We start from the raw sequence: 22,159 nt of genomic DNA, 5'->3' as shown, positions 1-22,159 counted from the left end.
AGATACACAGCTCAGCAGTCAGTATCACACAGGAGAGGATTAGATACATGGCTCAGCAGTCAGTATCACACAGGACAGGATTAGATACACGGCTCAGCAGACAGTATCACACAGGAGAGGATTAGATACACGTCTCAGCAGACAGTATCACACAGGATAGGATTAGATACAAGGCTCAGCAGTTAGTATCACACAGGATAGGATTAGATACACGGCTCAGCAGACAGTATCGCCATGGCCGGCTCCAAGTTTTCGTGGGCCCCGGGCAAAAGACTCTCAGTGGCCCCTTTAACACAAACCACAATTCATGATACACAGATACAGCAGAGATATATAGGTATAGTACGATGCCAAAGATTTCATATCTTACATTACATGAATGATATCTATTCTAAATTCTATAATAACTCAGAAACGGGACAGTATAGTCCTCCATACAGTATAATGAGCCCCATATATTGCTCCATACAGTATAATGGGCCCCATATAATATTCCATTCAGTATAATGGGCCCCACATTGCCTTCTATACAGTAAAATGAGCCTCATATAGCTCTCTATATAGTATAGTGAGCCCCACTTTGCCTTCCATACAGTATAGTTCCATGATTAAGACCGTGTTGGTTGAAACATGTAGGATTCATTCCCTGCACTGGGATTGCTCATATCTGCATGTCTGTGCTTTTTAATATAATGATAAATAAACGTCAAGTTTCAAGAATCATATCTCCTGTGGTCGCTGGAGACTACTTTTCTTATACAGTATAATGGATCCGATATATTGTTGCATACAGAATTATGAGCCCCACATATTGCTCCATACGGAATAACAAGCCCCATATATTGCTCTGTACAGTATAATGAGCCCCATATATTGCTCCATACAGTATAATGAGCCCCATATATTGCTCTGTACAGTATAATGAGCCCCATATATTGCTCCATACAGTATAATGAGCCCCATATATTGCTCCATACAGTATAATGAGCCCCATATATTCCTCCATACAGTATAATGAGCCCCATATATTCCTCCATACAGTATAATGAGCCCCATATATTGCTCCATACAGTATATTGAGCCTCATATATTGCTCCAAACAGTATAATGAGCCCCATATATTGCTCCGTACAGTGTAATGAGCCCCATATATTGCTCTATACAGTATATTGAGCCCCATGTATTGCTCCGTACAGTGTATTGAGCCTCATATATTGCTCCATACAGTATAATGGGCCCCATATATTGCTCCATACAGTATAATGGGCCCCATATAATGCGCCATACAGTATAATCAGCTCTATATATTGCTCCAAACATAAAAAAATGAAACACTCACTTCTCATTGGCCGCTGCTCTACTCCAGACTCCTCGACATTGCAGTGTTCTGGCTCTAGGCAATGTGATCAGAGCAGTGGGCGCACACTGGTCACATCATCGCGCCCTCTCACCTGAAATGTCACAGAGTCAGAAGACGCTGCAGCGGGAGGAACGTATAAGTATTGTAAGTACTGAGGCCCTGAGTATGATACATGATGAGATTAGATACATAGCTCAGCAGACAGTATCACACATGAAAGGCTTAGATACACGGCTCAGCAGTCAGTATCACACAGGATGGGATTAGATACACGGCTCAGCAGACAGTATCACACAGGATAGGATTAGATACACAGCTCAGCAGACAGTATCACACAGGGTAGGATTAGATACACGGCTCAGCAGACAGTATCACACAGGATGGGATTAGATACACGGCTCAGCAGTCAGTATCACACAGGATAGGATGAGATACACGGCTCAGCAGACAGTATCACACAGGATAGGATTAGATACACTGCTCAGCAGACAGTATCACACAGGATAGGATTAGATACACGGCTCAGCAGACAGTATCACACAGGATGGCATTAGATACACTGCTCAGCAGACAGTATCACACAGGATAGGATTAGATACACGGCTCAGCAGTCAGTATCACACAGGATGGGATTAGATACACTGCTCAGCAGACAGTATCACACAGGAGAGGATTAGATACACTGCTCAGCAGACAGTATCACACAGGAGAGGATTAGATACACGGCTCAGCAGACAGTATCACACAGGATGGGATTAGATACACGGCTCAGCAGTCAGTATCACACAGGATGGGATTAGATACACGGCTCAGCAGTCAGTATCACACAGGATAGGATTAGATACACGGCTCAGCAGACAGTATCACACAGAATAGGATTAGATACGTGGCTCAGCAGTCAGTATCACACAGGATAGGATTAGATACACGGCTCAGCAGTCAGTATCACACAGGATAGGATTAGATACACGGCTCAGCAGACAGTATCACACAGGATAGGATTAGATACACGGCTCAGCAGACAGTATCACACAGGATAGGATTAGATACACGGCTCAGCAGACAGTATCACACAGGATAGGATTAGATACACTGCTCAGCAGACAGTATCACACAGGATGGGATTAGATACACGGCTCAGCAGTCAGTATCACACAAGATGGGATTAGAATCATGGCTCAGCAGTCAGTATCACACAGGATAGGATTAGATACACGGCTCAGCAGACAGTATCACACAGGATAGGATTAGATACACGGCTCAGCAGACAGTATCACACAGGATAGGATTAGATACACGGCTCAGCAGACAGTATCACACAGGATAGGATTAGATGCACGGCTCAGCAGACAGTATCACACGGGATAGGATTAGATGCACGGCTCAGTAGACAGTGTCACACGGGATAAGATTAGATACATGGCTCAGTAGACAGTATCACACAGGATAGGATTAGATACACGGCTCAGCAGTCAGTATCACACAGGATAGGATTAGATACATGGCTCAGCAGTCAGTATCACACAGCAGAGGATTAGATACACGGCTCAGCAGTCACTATCACACAGGAGAGGATTAGATACACGGCTCAGCAAACAGTATCACACAGGATGGGATTAGATACACAGCTCAGCAGACAGTATCACACAGGAGAGGATTAGATACATGGCTCAGCAGTCAGTATCACACAGGAGAGGATTAGATACATGGCTCAGCAGTCAGTATCACACAGGAGAGGATTAGATACATGGCTCAGCAGACACTATCACACAGGAGAGGATTAGATACATGGCTCAGTAGACAGTATCACACAGGATAGGATTAGATACACAGCTCAGCAGACAGTATCACACAGGAGAGGATTAGATACACGGCTCAGCAGACAGTATCACACAGGAGAGGATTAGATACACGGCTCAGTAGACAGTATCACACAGGATAGGATTAGATACACAGCTCAGCAGACAGTATCACACGGGAGAGGATTAGATACATGGCTCAGCAGTCAGTATCACACAGGATAGGATTAGATACACGGCTCAGCAGTCAGTATCACACAGGAGAGGATTAGATACATGGCTCAGCAGACAGTATCACACGGGATAGGATTAGATACACGGCCCAGCTGACAGTATCACACAGGAGAGGATTAGATACACGGCTCAGGAGTCAGTATCACACAGGATAGGATTAGATACACGGCTCAGCAGACAGTATCACACAGGAGAGGATTAGATACACGGCTCAGCTGACAGTATCACACAGGAGAGGATTAGATACACGGCTCAGCAGTCAGTATCACACAGGACAGGATTAGATACACAGCTCAGCAGTCAGTATCACACAGGAGAGGATTAGATACACGGCTCAGCAGACAGTATCACACGGGATAGGATTAGATACACGGCTCAGCTGACAGTATCACACAGGAGAGGATTAGATACACGGCTCAGCAGTCAGTATCACACAGGAGAGGATTAGATACACGGCTCAGCAGACAGTATCACACGGGATAGGATTAGATACACGGCTCTGCAGATAGTATCACACAGGAGAGGATTAGATACACTGCTCAGCAGTCAGTATCACACAGGATAGGATTAGATACACGGCTCAGTAGACAGTATCAGACAGGATAGGATTAGATACACGGCTCAGCAGTCAGTATCACACAGGATAGGAATAGATACACGGCTCTGCAGATAGTATCACACAGGATAGGATTAGATACATGGCTCAGTAGACAGTATCACACAGGATAGGATTAGATACACGGCTCAGCAGTCAGTATCACACAGGATAGGATTAGATACACGGCTCTGCAGATAGTATCACACAGGATAGGATTAGATACATGGCTCAGTAGACAGTATCACACAGGATAGGATTAGATACACGGCTCAGCAGTCAGTATCACACAGGATAGGATTAGATACACGGCTCAGCAGACAGTATCACACGGGATAGGAATAGATACACGGCTCAGCAGACAGTATCACACAGGATAGGATTAGATACACGGCTCAGCAGACAGTATCACACGGGATAGGAATAGATACACAGCTCAGCAGTCAGTATCACACAGGAGAGGATTAGATACACGGCTCAGCAGTCAGTATCACACTGGATAGGATTAGATACACAGCTCAGCAGTCAGTATCACACGGGAGAGGATTAGATACACGGCTCAGCAGTCAGTATCACATAGGATAGGATTAGATACACGGCTCAGCAGTCAGTATCACACAGGAGAGGATTAGATACATGGCTCAGCAGACAGTATCACACAGGATAGGATTAGATACACGGCTCAGCAGTCAGTATCACACAGGAGAGGATTAGATACACAGATCAGCAGACAGTATCACACAGGATAGGATTAGATACACGGCTCAGCAGTTAGTATCACACAGGAGAGGATTAGATACACAGATCAGCAGACAGTATCACACAGGATAGGATTAGATACACAGCTCAGCAGACAGTATCACACAGGAGAGGATTAGATACACAGTTCAGCAGTCAGTATCACACAGGATAGGATTAGATACACAGCTCAGCAGCCAGTATCACACAGGAGAGGATTAGATACACAGTTCAGCAGTCAGTATCACACAGGATAGGATTAGATACACGGCTCAGCAGTCAGTATCACACAGGAGAGGATTAGATACACAGTTCAGCAGTCAGTATCACACAGGATAGGATTAGATACACGGCTCAGCAGTCAGTATCACAAGGATAGGATTAGATACACAGCTCAGCAGTCAGTATCACACAGGAGAGGATTAGATACACGGCTCAGCAGACAGTATCACACGGGATAGGAATAGATACACGGCTCAGCAGACAGTATCACACAGGAGAGGATTAGATACACGGCTCAGCAGTCAGTATCACAGGAGAGGATTAGATACACGGCTCAGCAGTCAGTATCACACAGGATAGGATTAGATACACGGCTCAGCAGTCAGTATCACAAGGATAGGATTAGATACACGGCTCAGCAGTCAGTATCACACAGGAGAGGATTAGATACACGGCTCAGCAGACAGTATCACACAGGAGAGGATTAGATACACAGTTCAGCAGTCAGTATCACACAGGATAGGATTAGATACACGGCTCAGCAGTCAGTATCACAAGGATAGGATTAGATACACAGCTCAGCAGTCAGTATCACACAGGAGAGGATTAGATACACGGCTCAGCAGACAGTATCACACGGGATAGGAATAGATACACGGCTCAGCAGACAGTATCACACAGGAGAGGATTAGATACACGGCTCAGCAGACAGTATCACACGGGATAGGAATAGATACACGGCTCAGCAGACAGTATCACACAGGAGAGGATTAGATACACGGCTCAGCAGTCAGTATCACAGGAGAGGATTAGATACACGGCTCAGCAGTCAGTATCACACAGGATAGGATTAGATACACGGCTCAGCAGTCAGTATCACAAGGATAGGATTAGATACACGGCTCAGCAGTCAGTATCACACAGGAGAGGATTAGATACACGGCTCAGCAGTCAGTATCACACAGGATAGGATTAGATACACGGCTCAGCAGTCAGTATCACACAGGAGAGGATTAGATACACGGCTCAGCAGTCAGTATCACACAGGATAGGATTAGATACACGGCTCAGCAGTCAGTATCACACAGGATAGGATTAGATACACGGCTCAGCAGTCAGTATCACACAGGAGAGGATTAGATACACGGCTCAGCAGTCAGTATCACACAGGATAGGATTAGATACATGGCTCAGCAGACAGTATCACACAGGAGAGAATTAGATACACGGCTCAGCAGACAGTATCACACAGGATAGGATTAGATACATGGCTCAGCAGTCAGTATCACACAGGAGAGGATTAGATACACGGCTCAGCAGACAGTATCACACAGGATAGGATTAGATACATGGCTCAGCAGACAGTATCACACAGGATAGGATTAGATACATGGCTCAGCAGACAGTATCACACAGGATAGGATTAGATACACAGCTCAGCAGTCAGTATCACACAGGATAGGATTAGATACATGGCTCAGCAGACAGTATCACACAGGATAGGATTAGATACATGGCTCAGCAGACAGTATCACACAGGATAGGATTAGATACACAGCTCAGCAGACAGTATCACACAGGAGAGGATTAGATACACAGTTCAGCAGTCAGTATCACACAGGATAGGATTAGATACACGGCTCAGCAGTCAGTATCACAAGGATAGGATTAGATACACGGCTCAGCAGACAGTATCACACAGGAGAGGATTAGATACACGGCTCAGCAGTCAGTATCACACAGGATAGGCTTAGATGCAGAGTGAAGGTAGCTTGCGGGTCAGGTGGGCTCTTTCTGGCCGTGTTCCTTCTGTCCGTCAGGTCAGGTCTTGTTTGATCAGTGGTTGCCGGTGTCTCGGTCCCTCCCGGGTGCGGTGATGGCCCCGCGGTCACTGCCCTGAGAGCTGGACGCTCGTCACAACAGAAGGGGACGGGGTATACATTCGGAGGAGCATAACAAAGGGTTAATGGGACCTGCTGTATGGGAGGGCCCACCTCACTGGGGTACATCAGGCAGGTGACTCTGCACCTACTGATAGGATTTGATACAGCGGACAGTACCACATCTGATAGGCTTAGATACAGGGATGAGGGTAATGGTCTGATGGTCCGTGCCATCGGCCGGGTGTTCAGGACACAGATAACGGATTCTTGTCGCTGTTTACACATCAGGTCGGGGTCAGATAAGAGCAGACGACACCGGACATTTCCAGGATTTCGATGGAACACGATGTTCTAGGACGACCGGACCCGCGGCCATATCCCGGGGAGCGAGGACCTCGAGGAAAGTATCACCGTCTGCACCGAGGGAGAAGAAACACACAGAGCGTCACACCCCACCGAGTCATGGGGGTAAAGACAAAAAAGCCAAAGGACATGGCTGATAACAAGGAGTAATAGATTGTAGGTCTCTTATTATATAGAAACACACTACCATACCTTACAGGATAAAACACAACAGAACAAAACATAAGAACAAAGCTCCAATCAGACACAAATCACAAAGAAATAAACCAGAAATGGAAACAAAAATGGAGGAAAGTTCTCGACCTACTAAACGGGAAAAAAAAAGAAAAATTAAAATAAAATTAAAGAAAACAAATAAAAAAATAAAATATAGACTAAAAAGAGAAGATATAAAATAACCATAAATACATGAATATACCCCCTAAAATAATAAATAATAAATCGTATAAAATAATGTAAGACCCCAGGCCCAGCTTCATTCACACTACTATATACAACCCCAAACTACATTCACACCGTCCTATATACAATATTATATACAATATTAACACATTACACTAAACTGAATATTATACAACACCCCAAACACAGCAAAACCCTACTGGTCCCACTGCCTCACCTTACAGCCACCCCCTTACACCACCACATTCACCCTACAACAAACCTAAATGCAAAACAATATATATATATATATATACACACACACAGGTGTTTTTCACATAATTAGAATATCATCAAGAAGTGAATTTATTTCAGTTCTTCAATTCAAAAAGTGAACCTCATATATTCTATAGAGACATTACACACAGAGTGATCTATTTCACGTGATTATTTCTGTTAATGTTGATGATTATGGCTTACAGCCAATGAGAACCCAAAAGACATTATCTCAGTATATTAGAATACTTTATAACACCGGCTGGAAAAATGATTGTAAAATCTGAAATGTTCCCTACTGAAATGTATGTTCAGTAAATGCACTCAATACTTGGTCGGGGATCCTTTTGCATCAATTTCTGCATCAATGCGGCGTGGCATGGAGGTGATCAGCCTGTGGCACTGCTGAGAGGTTATGGAAGCCCAGGTTGCTTTGATAGCAGCCTTCAGCTCATCTGCATTGTTGGGTCTGGTGTCTCTCATCTTCCTCTTGACAATAGCCCATAGATTCTCTGTGGGGTTACGGTCAGGGCCGAATTTGCCCACTTGAGGGCACGTGCCTAGGGCGGGACGATGCGGGGGTAGCATCTGAGCAAGGTTTTTTTTAATTTTTAATGTATTTAAGTCCTGGGTCACCTCCCGACCGACTGCCCCCCAGCTGCCCACCCGCCTAACACCCACCCACCCTCCTTGAAGACGTCATGCCCACTCGCCTCCCAGCCACCCTCCTTGAAGACGTCATACTCACCCTGCTCCAGCGATGCCTAGTCTCAGCATCTGCAGCTCGTCCTGAGTGAGCGGTCACGTGGTACCGCTCATTAAGGTCATGAATATGGGCATATTCATTACCTTAATGAGCGGTACCACATGACCGCTCACGCAGGAAGAAGGTGCTGCGCCAGGAGTCGGTACAGAGCTAGAGGGATGTTCGGCACGGCCGCACGGTGTGGGAAAGGTGAGTATGAGGGACGGGGGGACAGGGGACGGGGGTGATGAAGGAGGACGGTAAGCCGAGCCATGCAAGATGGGAGCGGGAGCGGGGGGTTGAGAGATGAGCCATGCATAGGGGGGGGGGAATATGAGCCATGCATACAGGAGGGGGAGGGGGAATATGAGCCATGCATAAAGGAGGAGGGGGGGATATGAGCCATGCATACAGGAGAGGGGGGATATGAGCCATGCATACAGGAGGGGAGGATATGAGCCATGCATACAGGAGGAGGGGGTATATGAGCCATGCATACAGGAGGGGGGTGGAGGGCAATATGAGCCATGCATACAGGAGGGGGGGGATATGAGTCATGCATACAGGAGGGGGGGAGATGAGCCATGTATACAAGATGGGAGGGGGACACTATACAGTATTGAGCATCATGTGGGGACATTATACAGTATGGAGCATCATGTGTGGCCATTATACAGTATGGAGCATCATGTGTGGCCATTATACAGTATGGAGCATCATGTGTGGCCATTATACAGTATGGAGCATCATGTGTGGCCATTATACAGTATGGAGTATCATGTGTGGCCATTATACAGTATGGAGTATCATGTATGGCCATTATACAGTATGGAGCATCATGTGTGGCCATTATACACTATGGAGCATCACGTGTGGCCATTGTACAGTATTGAGCATCATGTGGGATCATTATACAGAATGGAGAACTGTGTGTTGCCATTATACAGTATGGAGCATCATGTGTGGCCATTATACAGTATTGAGCATCATGTGGGGCCATTATTCAGTATGAAGCATCATGTGTGGCCATTATACAGTAAGGAGCATCATGTGTGGCCATTATACAGTATGGAGCATCATGTGTGGCCATTATACAGTATGGAGCATCATGTGTGGCCACTATACAGTATGGAGCACTGTGTGGCCATATTTTTTTGTTTATAATTATTGTATATGAAACAGTGCGATCAGCAATGCTAAATGGCTGTGGTTGGAACATGGATATGGGTGTGACTAATTATGAATGGGTGTGGTCAGAGGCGTCGCCTAAAATTTGCCACGGTGCACTACGCGCGCCGCAAACTTTATACCTCTTTCCCTTCAAAAGTTGGGAGGTATGGTACCGCATTTGCCAGATCACGGCAAGTGCCACAAATCCCATAGGGAATGAATGAGGCCGAACGCAGTGTTGCCGTAAGTGATCTGTTACGCAGCAGATGCAGAAAAGCTGCCCGATCTGCTGCAAAAGGCGACTTTCACATCAGCGATTCTTGCCAAAGTCACTGCCGATAGTGTCATACTCATCAAAGGGGGGGGGGGGGAGAGGGGGGCAGCACTAAAAGTGCCTAGGGCAGCAGAAACTCTAAATACAGCCCTGGTTACGGTCAGGCGAGTTTGCTGCCAATCAAGCCCAGTGATACTGTTGTTTGTAAACCAGGTATTGGTACTTTTGACAGTGTGGTAATCCACCCGTTTACCAGAGAGAAAGTTTCAGCCCCTGCATACAAGGTCTTAAGCCAGTTCACAAACCCTCCAGGCAGACCATACCTCAAAAGAGTGGACCAGAGGTACTCGTGGTCAACCCAATCAAATGCTTTTGCCTGACCCAGGGTCAGCAAGAACGACTTCTAAAGGCTCACCCTGCCTTGCTCCACGGCCTCTCGGACACCTAGAACAGCAGTGAAAGTGCTACAGCCAGGAACGCAACAATGCTGAGCCTCCGAAAGGAGCCGTGATACAAACTTCACCAGCCGGTAGAAAAGTATCTTAGGCAAAACCTTCCTGTCCACATTGAGAAGTGATCTGGGATGCCGATTCTCAATGCGTGACGGATCCTTACCCTTTGAAAAAATGATCAAAAGTGACCTCCTTAATGATCTCGGCAGAGTGCCTGAGGAGAGACGGTCGTTAAATACCTAAGTCAAGAAGGGGACCAAGGAGTCCCTAAAGGTCCTAAACAACTCAGATATTAAGCCATCCGGATCTGGCGATTTGTTTTTTGGGCCTTAGCCCGTCGATCACCAGTCTCACTTCCTCTTTGATTGCTTCTGCCAAACCGCCCAGCGAGAGGTCAGCCCCTGGCTCAGAAACAGCTTCAACCGGGAAAGCCGACATCCTATCATCATCCAGTCCTCTCCTTCCCAAGAGGTACGAGTAGTATGAACTGACGACCTCCAAGATCCCTGATCTGGACCTTCTCAGGGATCCCATACTGTCCATCAGCCCTGTCACTATCTTATTATTCACTGACATCTTGCAGCTTCTGTAAGGGTCGGGCGAGTAGTACTGCCGGTAGTCCCTCTAAAAAACAAAGATGCGTGCCTATCATACTGACACCTCTTCAGTAAGAACTTTACACTGGAGATCTCACGGCTACCTTCAGTCAAGACAAGATGCTCGAGTTTCCTCCTCAGGCTCTGATACAGGCGATCCCTCTTCAGGCTTCTGAGGTTCGAGAGTTGCCGGAAGAATCTCACCACCCGATGTTTGAACATTTCCCACCACTCTGACTTAGTGTTACTTAGGCCGAGCAAGGGTGCCTGGATTTGAAGAAATTCCTCAAAGGACCGTCTTACAGCTTTTTCCTCAAGGTGTGACGAATTCAGCTTCCAATAACCTCTTCCCATCCGAGGAGTCTCTGTAACGCTCAGAGAAAACATAATCAAACAGTGATCGGAGAACTCCACCTCCACAACCGACAACGGCGAGGAAACGGCCTCCTCCTTCAAATAAAACCTGTCTATCCTAGACCTGCACTGATTACCTCTAAAAAAGGTGAACCCCGCGTGGCCTGTGTTGTGCCGGATGTGGACATCCACCAGGCGTGCCCCACTTACTATCCTATTTAGCACGACGCAATCATAAGCCAGCCGGTCTCCGGAACCTCCTCTATCACAGGGTCTCGTGACGTTGTTGAAATCCCCTCCAAAGACCACCTGCCGACTCGAAAATAAGAAAGGTTTGATCTTCATGAAGAGACACTTGGAGTGGGGACCGTAGATGTTAATGAGCCGAAGCTCCTGTCCCCCCATGGAGACAACTAGGATTAAGCATCTCCCAAATTCTAATTTGATAAATCGTCTGCATTCAACCGCTGCGATTTTAAAAAGGACCGCCACCCTGCTATACGGCTCGGCCGCAAGACACCAGTAGGAGGGCCCGTGCCTCCACTCCCGCCTTGTTTTATGCATGGTTGATAGGTCTAGTAATAAATTGTAGTCTCCTGTCCTACAGTCCCTCCCCAGTAATGGCTGATAACAGGGAGTAATAGATTGCAGTCTCCAGTCGCCTCCCTCTGTAATGGCTGATAATTGGGTCTCTACAAACCCTAGCAAATCCTGTTACGTGTCAGGTTTCCCGTTACATGCATAGATTTATGTCAGTGCTGTCACTTTAAATAATCTGCTAGTTGCTAAGCAACAAAGCCCCGCCCAAGGACTCCTGACTGTTCCTAGAAGCATGTGATTGTGTTTCCTAGGTAACCCGGCAGAATTGTGTGTGGAACGCAATCCACTTCCTGTTTCTGGTTATTACAGGAAGTCATCGTTGCTTAGTTACCATAAAGCTACGGCGGCACACTATGACTCTTCTTGTATATTGTATATCGTCCTCCATATATGTCAGACTCTTTCTCTTGAGGTTACATCGAGTGCTATTTTTGTCACCAACCCAACAGAAACCTGTCAGGGCATGCTGGGAGTTGTAGTTCTGCACCAGGTCACTGTCTGTCTTTTTTCTTCCCTGTAGTATAATTACACTTAGTTCAGGTGACGTCGCCGTGCCTTTATTTAGTCGGTCCCCTCCGTTGCTGTAATCCTTGTGATTCTCCTCCCCATCACTGGGGAGTCACTGACTATCTGCTGGCCAGGTCTCCGTAGTAACCCCTCTCCCTGCTGTAAACATATCCAGCCCCGGGTGCATTGTTCCGTCTCTGTGCTGTGTGACAATCATGGACTCCTCTGTAGACAGCGACACGTCTCTGAAGGAACAGGTCCGACAGCTGAGCAACGAGAATGTGAGTCCATCATAAATAATCTCCAGCTAAACATGGCGGACGAGAGGGGATATGACCCTGGGGATCGATTAGTCAGGTGGGTCCTGTATGGTCGGGATCAGGGGTATTCATGCAGAGGAAATGCCCATCTCTGCCATAGATACTTGGCACACGGTGCGCAGGGGACCTTTGCTTCCATATGTTACGTCTCCAGAGGGCACATATTCAGGGTTCCCTATAAACATGTAGAAAAGCCTGTGAAGTGTCAGCATGGACTGCGAAACGCGTGTGCTGTGTCCACATTGTGCAGGATCGACTAGTTATGTCTGATCTCTATGATCAAGAAACATATAGGTCTTCTGTGGAGCCTAATGGGGGCCACACCAAGACCATTCATCAGGTCTGGTTGGGACGGTATTTACCCCCGGATCACTCCATCCATGGGTGTCCAGACAGTAAGTGTGTCCTGATAAGGGGATCTCTCACCCGACCTGACATGGACAAACAAGGACCACCATAGTTGGGATACTCTTCTACGTTGGATGCTGTTGACCTGGGTCTGATTCTTCTCCCTCTCAGATTCAGCTGCAAGATCGCAATGAGAGATTGTACGCCAAGCTGACCGACCTGCAGAACAAGATGGGGAAACTTGCAGGGTCCAAGACGGATCTGTCATCAAGACTGGTGCTCAGTGAGGAGGAGAAGCTGAAGGTATCACAGATCTTTAACATGTTCTTTGGGTTGTGGAATTACATGGTTCAAGTTGTATCTTCTAGGTCTAGATGGTTAAGGTTGTATGTTCTAGAACTATATGGTTAAAGTATATTCTAGAACTAGATGGTTGAGGTTGCATGTTATAGAACTAGATGGTTAAAGTTGTATATTCTAAAACTAGATTGTTAAGGTTGTATGCTCTATATCTAGATGGTTAAGATTGTATTTTGTGGAATGATATGATTCAAGTAGTATGTTCTAGGTCTAGATGGTTAAGGTTGTATGTTCTAGATTATCAAGTTTGTATGTTCTAGATTATCAAGTTTGTATGTTCTAGATTATCAAGGTTGTATGTTCAAAAACTAGACAGTTTATATTGTACCTTAGATATAGAGATTGCATGTTCTAGATTATCAAGGTTGAATGTTCTAGAACTAGATGATTTATATTGTATGCCTTAGAACTAGAGGTTGTATGTTCTAGATGGTAAAGGTTGAATGTTCGAGATCTAAATGGTAAAGTTGTATGTTCTAGATCTAGATGGTTACGGTTGTATATTCTAGATACACATGGTTAAGGTTGTGTATTTTATATATAGATGGTTATGGTTGTATGTTCTAGATCTAGATGGCTAAGGTGGTATATTCTAGATCCACATGGTTAAGGATGTATATTTTATATACAGATGGTTAAGATTCTGTGTTCTAGATGATTAAGGTTCCAGATCTAGTTGGCTAAGGTTGCATGTTGAAGATGGATTAGGTTGCATGTTCTAGATTTAGATGATTATGGTTGTATGTTCTAGAACTCAATGGTTGAAGTTGTATGCTCTAGAACTCTGCTGTACGTTTTAGACTCCTGTTATGTAGAACTCGCTGGCTCTATTCTCCAACCCTGCAGTAAATGTCATAGATTTGGGCCCACTCTCTGTGTACCATCCTTCATCGGGGGTTAGAAAGTTGAGATACGAAGAGTTATTTGATGTGACCTAGAGGAAACCCTTTGATCACTGATAAATCAGAATTTTAGTTTTTAATTTACCCCTAATTTCCGATGTAGTGACCCCTATATCATCCTTCACAGATTTCTAAGGAGTTAATCGAACTTCAGATTGAAACCAATAAGATCAGGGAGCACTACGAGGCAGAAACATTTGAACTCAAGAATACGGTATGTTGTACCGAAGGGCTTAATGGCTGCTGTAATGGGAATCATCTCTCCATGAGCAGACTTCATAATGAGTTTTTGCGCCTACTCAGTAGCCAATCTGAACAAGCCGGGCTGCAGTAAAAAGCATAGGGGATGGGCAGCAGTATCAGAAAAATCTGTATGCTCCTTCTGACTTGTAGATCTTGACTTTGGAGAACCGGCTGATGACTGTGGAGCTTCATAAGGAGAAGCTGACAGGGGAGCACGAGGCTTTGAAGGATCGTCTCCGGTCGGTGGAGATCAACCGTAAGGAGCTGGCTGACGAGTACATCGTTTTGAAGAGCAATTACTTGGCATTGAGCAAAGAACATGAGCACGAGGTGACGACTTTGCCTTTAAGAAGTTTAGTCATTTTCGCCCTGCCCCGCTGGCCACATCTATGTATAAGGGCGCATAGCATCCTTGACATTTTTCAGCTAATGTCTTCGGCCCTCTCTATTTTTTCCTTACAGGTGAGTAAGAATGATGAGCTGAGCATGGAGCTACTCAACCTGGTCAACCGAGAGAAAGACGACACCTATGCACAGTCTCGAGCTCTGGTCAACGAGGCCACGGCAGAATTGGACAGGGTGCGAGCCATGGTCAACCGTCTGTCAGCTCGTAAGATCAAGGTACTCGGTCAGATCCACATTACTGCCTGTAATGTAAGAGATGTGTCTGGCTTAAAGGGGCTTTCCATGTATCAGGTGTACATTTTTTTATGGAGACTTCCTCTGGTTAATCGGGACAACCACTGTCCATGACAACACTGCACCTGACAGGAATGAGGAGGAGACAAGCTGTCATCAGATACTCTGCTCAGGCTTCGGGCCTACAAACTTTAACACAATATATCTCAGCCTAGAAATAAAAGGGTTTTTCAGAAATGACATCTATGAGGTCTCCTCAAAATACCAAAAATTCCTCGCGAAGCACTCACCATATATAACCATATACGTATATGTCTCTAGAACATACTTGATGATACGTTCAGGTGGAAATTCCTTTTAAGACAGGGTTGGTAGAAGGAAAAGATTAAGTATTTACAAAAATGTTGGGTTTTTCAGCCTGAAGAGCTGGTGGCTTCAGAGCATGAGCGGAAAAAACTGGAAAGAAACGTAAGTTGTGATTTCCCGCTTGTTCATGATATTGATAAGATGGCAGATACATGAGCAATCTTTGGACCTTTGCATCTTTGAAGCTTTTCGGAAATCAGAATGAAATCAAGGAAGAGATTGAGAGCATGAAGAAGATCCATGACACCCAGCAGCAGAAGTTAGAGGAGCGAGTGTAAGTAGCACCCAGGTCCCTCCAAGATCTAGAAAAACTCTATAAGAAAACACTCGTCAGTCTCATATGTTACGTGTAATCACAGGATCGCCATGGGTAAGGAGCTACAAGAGGCGAAAAGAGCCATCCGCAACACTCAGCACAAGATGGCTGAGAAGTCCGCGGTGAGGAACGGGGCTGAGGCACCATTATTATAACCTGTTGTGTCTATGGTTCTTCACCCTCATCCATGGTGGAGACATCTTAGGATACTTGTCTGTCTCTTCTTCAGGTTCTCTTGACATCGCAGAGTCAGCTGAAGGAGGTTGAGGCTGAAAACTCACGTCTTCAGATGCAGCTGAAGGAGCTCAATGAGGAGTATCGCTCCAGACTCAACCGCTACATCCAGGACTTGGCGGTGAGAGTCCTAAAATATGGCTACTCCTAAATGTAGGAGTGACGGGGGTGAGAGGATAGCGGGATGACAGAGGAGATGTAGGATGATGGTGGGATGTAGAATGAGGGTGGGATGTAGGAGGACTGTAAAATGTAGGATGACAGTGGGATGTAGGATGGTGGTGGGATGTAGAACAAGGGTGGGATATAGGAAGGTGGTGGGGTATAGAATGATGCTGGGATGTAGGATGATGGTGGGATGTAGGATGGTGGTGGGATGTAGAATAAGGGTGGGATATAGGAAAATGGTGGGATACAGGAAGATGGTGAGATGTAGGAACATTGTGGGATGTAGGATGACAGTGGGATGTAGGACGATAGCGATATGTAGGACAATGGTTGGATGTAGGATGATGGTTGGTTGTAGGATGACAGGAAGAAGGCTGACAGGAAGGAGGGTGAATGTGGTATGTAGGATGAGGGTGGGATGTAGGATAATGATGTAGGATGATGGTGGAGTGTAGGATGATGGGGGGAAGTAAGATGACGGTGTGATGTGGGATGACGGTGGAATGTAGGATGATGGTGGGATGTAGGATGATGGTGTAGGAAGATGGTGGAATGTAGGATGATGGTGGAAAGTAGGATGATGGCGTGATGTGGCATGATGGTGGGATGTTGGATGACGGTGGGGTGTAGGATGACGGTGGGATGTAGGATAAGGGTGGGATATAGGAAGATGGTGGGAGGTAGGAAGATGGTGGGATGTAGGAAGATGGTGAGATGTAGGATGACGGTGGGATGTAGGATAAGGGTGGGATATAGGAAGATGTTGGGAGGTAGGAAGATGGTGGGATGTAGGAAGATGGTGGGATGTAGGAAGATGGTGGGATGTAGGATGACAGCGGGATGTAGGAAGATGATGGGATGTAGAATAATGGTGGGATATAGGAAGATGGTGGGATGTAGGACGATACTGGGATATAGGATGATGCTGGGATGCAGGATGATGGTGGGATGTAGGATGACGGTGTGATGTGGCATGATGGTGGGATGTTGAATGACGGTGGGGTGTAGGATGATGATGGGTTATAATATGATGGTTGAGATGCAGGATCATGGTGGGATATGGAAGATCATGGGATTGTGGATGATGATCGGATGTAGGATGATTAACCCTTTTCTCCCTTGTAGGATTACGTGGATGGGAATCTGAGAAATGGTACAGGTGGTAAGATGGAGGCCACTCGTATGAAACAGTACGTGGACAGCATGCTCAGCGACATGAAAGCTTCGCACAGGTCTCGTGAGGAACAGCTGGCGACAGCGACGCGGCAGTACAAGAAGAGGATGCAGAACCTCATCAAGAAACATGAAAGCCTGATGATTGCGTATCGGTAATGTCAGACCCAGGCGTGACAATGCTGTGGCCCTGGGCAGGATCATAGTGGGGGCCCCACTACGGCACTGAGCCTGACACCAGTGTCCATGTCCCAGTCAGTTCCTGTCGAGACCATCACCAGGATGTCTCCTCTTTCCTAACTCCGTGGTTGCCTGGCTATCCATGGCATACTGGGAGTTGTTGTCCCACCCCAGAGCTCCCAGTGTGATGATGGTTTCCATCCACTTCCAGCATGCAGAGGGAGCAGATCATGGCTCTGGGAAGCCATGACGTGGACCCCGGCCCCCCTGAGCATCACTTCTCCATCACTGACCCCGATCTACAGTCCCAGTCGTCCCTGGAGGTGAACCGTCTACGGGAGGACAAGGCCCGGCTGGAGTCACAGGTCCAGGACCTGAAGGAGAAGGTTGGTGGATTATGTAAATGTTGGATTGTGGGCGGAGTTATCTGTTCATTATGCTAATTACTAATTGTTCTCCCTCTTACATTGCAGAGAAGAATAAATGACAATGCGATGTCCAATCAACAGTGAGTAAGGGGGAAGGGCAAGAGTGAAAATCATAGTGAGTGTGACTTAAAGGGCTTGTCCATGCCTGTTGTCTTGGGTGTCTTTTTTCCCTCCATATAAAAAAAATAATGAATTATCCTTTTAAGATACAGTATTTATATTTGTGAGCATAAAGTAGCCATGTTTTCTGTAAGAGATGCAATTGATAACATTTGGGCCTGTTATTTGTCCTGGTGAGGTCAGTGACCGTGTGTCCCTTTAATATGCAGACAGCGCAGCCACCTGAGCGAGGAGAACTGGGCCGAGATCAGGAAGCAGCTGAGAGAGTTCACCCACAACACCCAGGTATAGGGGTGCCCTGTACTGAACGCCACTACTGCCCCCTACTGGTGTGATGGCATCTTACACGCTCTGCAGTATATCTGCTTTATTACATTACTGAATATCGCACGGGTTGTCACCGTTCACACAAGGCATTCTTATTGTTTGGGTCAATTAGGAAGATCTGGAGAAGGAGAGAAGTCAGCTGCTGGCGAGAGCGGTGGTAGCAGAGGAGCAGGTGGCAGAGCTGCAGGAATATGTGGATAAACACCTGGGAAGGTGAGGACATCACTGTATTCATCCAGATACCTCCTGTATTATACTCCAGAGCTGCACTCAGTATTCTGCTGGTGCAGTCACTGTGTACATACATTACATTACTGATCCTGAGTTACATCCTGTATTATACTCCAGAGCTGCACTCAGTATTCTGCTGGTGCAGTCACTGTGTGCATACATTACATTACTGATCCTGAGTTACATCCTGTATTATACTCCAGAGCCGCACTCACTATTCTGCTGGTGCAGTCACTGTGTACATACATTACATTACTGATCCTGAGTTACCTCCTGTATTATACCCCAGAGCTGCACTCACTATTCTGCTGGTGCAGTCACTGTGTACATACATTACTGATTCTGAGTTACATCCTGTATTATACCCCAGAGCTGCACTCACTATTCTGCTGGTGTAGTCACTGTGTACATACATTACTGATCCTGAGTTACATCCTGTATTATACCCCAGAGCTGCACTCACTATTCTGCTGGTGCAGTCACTGTGTACATACATTACATTACTGATTCTGAGTTACATCCTGTATTAAACTTCAGAGCTGCACTCACTATTCTGCTGGTGCAGTCACTGTGTACATACATTACATTACTGATCCTGAGTTACGTCCTGTATTAAACCCCAGAGCTGCACTCACTATTCTGCTGGTGCAGTCACTGTGTACATACATTACATTACTGATCCTGAGTTACGTGCTGTATTAAACCCCAGAGCTGCACTCACTATTCTGCTGGTGCAGTCACTGTGTACATACATTACATTACTGATTCTGAGTTACATCCTGTATTAAACTCCAGAGCTGCACTCACTATTCTGCTGGTGCAGTCACTGTGTACATACATTACTGATCCTGAGTTACATCCTGTATTATACCCCAGAGCTGCACTCACTATTCTGCAGTTGCAGTCACTGTGTACATACATTACATTACTGATCCTGAGTTACGTCCTGTATTAAACCCCAGAGCTGCACTCACTATTCTGCTGGTGCAGTCACTGTGTACATACATTACTGATCCTGAGTTACATCCTGTATTATACCCCAGAGCTGCACTCACTATTCTGCTGGTGCAGTCACTGTGTACATACATTACATTACTGATCCTGAGTTACATCCTGTATTATACCCCAGAGCTGCACTCACTATTCTGCTGGTGCAGTCACTGTGTACATACATTACATTACTGATCCTGAGTTACCTCCTGTATTATACCCCAGAGCTGCACTCACTATTCTGCTGGTGCAGTCACTGTGTACATACATTACATTACTGATCCTGAGTTACATCCTGTATTATACCCCAGAGCTGCACTCACTATTCTGCTGGTGCAGTCACTGTGTACATACATTACATTACTGATCCTGAGTTACCTCCTGTATTATACCCCAGAGCTGCGCTCACTATTCTGCTGGTGCAGTCACTGTGCACATACATTACTGATCCTGAGTTACCTCCTGTATTATACCCCAGAGCTGCGCTCACTATTCTGCTGGTGCAGTCACTGTGCACATACATTACTGATCCTGAGTTACCTCCTGTATTATACCCCAGAGCTGCACTCACTATTCTGCTGGTGCAGTCACTGTGTACATACATTACATTACTGATCCTGAGTTACCTCCTGTATTATACCCCAGAGCTGCACTCACTATTCTGCTGGTGCAGTCACTGTGTACATACATTACATTACTGATCCTGAGTTACATCCTGTATTATACTCCAGAGCTGCACTCACTATTCTGCTGGTGCAGTCACTGTGTACATACATTACATTACTGATCCTGAGTTACATCCTGTATTATACCCCAGAGCTGCACTCACTATTCTGCTGGTGCAGTCACTGTGTACATACATTACTGATCCTGAGTTACATCCTGTATTATACTCCAGAGCTGCACTCACTATTCTGCTGGTGCAGTCACTGTGTACATACATTACTGATCCTGAGTTACCTCCTGTATTATACTCCAGAGCTGCACTCACTATTCTGCTGGTGCAGTCACTGTGTACATACATTACATTACTGATCCTGAGTTACATCCTGTATTATACCCCAGAGCTGCGCTCACTATTCTGCTGGTGCACGCACTGTACACACATTACTTCTCCTGCGCTGTATTCTATCTCTCCCCAGGTATAAGCAGGAAATAATGCGCCTGCGGACACTTATGGGCAGTGAGGGGCACAGAGCCTTCAGTGCTGACGCTCCCCACTCACTGCTGTTTCGTGCTACAAGGAGAAGCAGCCATGAGATGTGACGCCCTCCGGTGGCTGTGATCGGCTCTGCACGGCAGACTCCTCAGCGGAGAAGCTGTGAGGCCTCAGATCTGGGCTCGGGCTTCTCCTCAATCGTTATCTTATTATTAAAGTAATATTTATTTTTACACATCTCTTACAGACGGACATCCTATTTATTGTGTTCAGTGTCGGCTTCTTGTCCTGATACATCAGGGCTATAAATTGTAACTCCGGATAGCTCAGGTGCATTGTCTGTGGGAGTCTACGGTGGTCTGAAATCCCCCTCTTTTCTCATCGAAGCCCCCAGTCTTGTGGCCTCCATGCTTTACACTACATCTGACTGCAAACTCTACAGGAAGTCAGTAGATGCAGACGCTCATCAAAGGCTTCGAATCCTGTCCGCCATGCTTTACACTGCAGCTCTGCTTTATTGGTTGCTGGGTCAGCTGATCTCCATGCTAGGAAAGAAGATCCTCAACCCTGAGAGAGAAAAGGCCATTACCAGGACTGACGGGAGGAGCCTTAATAAGGGGAGGAGCCTCAGTAAGTGGGAGGGGCCTTAGTAAGGGGAGGACACAATAAGGGGAGGAGCCTTAGGAAGGAGAGGGACACAATAAGGGTAGGGGACTCAGTAAGTGGGAGGAGCCTTAGGAAGGAGAGGGGCACAATAAGGGGAGGAGACTCAGTAAGTGGGAGGGGCCTTAGTAAGGGGAGGGACACAATAAGGGGAGGGGTTTCAGTAACTCAGTAAGTGGGAGGAGCCTCAGTAAGGGGAGGAGCCTCAGTACGTGGGAGGGCCTTAGTAAGGGGAGGGACACAATAAGGGGAGGAGCCTCAGTAAGTGGGAGGAGCCTTAGGAAGGAGAGGGGCACAATAAGGGGAGGAGACTCAGTAAGTGGGAAGGGCCTTAGGAAGGAGAGGGACAAAATAAGTGTAGGAGACTCAGTAAGTAGGAGGAGCTTTAGTAAAGGAAGGGCACAATAAGAAGGGCCTCAGTAAGTGGGCGGGGCACAATAAGG

General features: G+C 46.3%; 1 protein-coding gene across 1 annotated transcript; it reads left to right on the top strand.

Annotated features, from left to right (window-relative positions):
- Positions 1–12,661: 12,661 nt before the first annotated feature.
- On the top strand, positions 12,662–21,286 carry CCDC78 (coiled-coil domain containing 78). Its single transcript, XM_069734787.1, has 15 exons — positions 12,662–12,830; positions 13,389–13,520; positions 14,607–14,693; positions 14,873–15,052; positions 15,185–15,343; positions 15,779–15,829; positions 15,913–16,001; positions 16,087–16,165; positions 16,273–16,398; positions 17,571–17,773; positions 18,010–18,184; positions 18,272–18,306; positions 18,556–18,631; positions 18,786–18,886; positions 21,037–21,286. The coding sequence occupies exons 1-15, from the start codon at positions 12,765–12,767 to the stop codon at positions 21,158–21,160; spliced, it is 1,683 nt and encodes a 560-aa protein (XP_069590888.1). The 5' UTR covers positions 12,662–12,764; the 3' UTR covers positions 21,161–21,286.
- The last annotated feature ends 873 nt before the right edge of the window (positions 21,287–22,159 follow it).

The sequence above is a fragment of the Ranitomeya imitator genome, chromosome 7 (assembly GCF_032444005.1).
Source record: "Ranitomeya imitator isolate aRanImi1 chromosome 7, aRanImi1.pri, whole genome shotgun sequence".
Classification (NCBI taxonomy): domain Eukaryota; kingdom Metazoa; phylum Chordata; class Amphibia; order Anura; family Dendrobatidae; genus Ranitomeya; species Ranitomeya imitator.
The sequence above is the reverse complement of the archived record's forward strand: the minus strand, read 5'-3'. Positions and strand labels throughout refer to the sequence as shown.

Coding starts and splice junctions, on each gene's coding strand:
- CCDC78 (XM_069734787.1), top strand. CDS start 12,765: ATGGACTCCTCTGTAGACAGCGACACGTCTCTGAAGGAACAGGTCCGA. Junction 14,694..14,872: donor CATTTGAACTCAAGAATACG/GTATGTTGTACC, acceptor TCTGACTTGTAG/ATCTTGACTTTGGAGAACCG. Junction 18,887..21,036: donor GTGGATAAACACCTGGGAAG/GTGAGGACATCA, acceptor ATCTCTCCCCAG/GTATAAGCAGGAAATAATGC.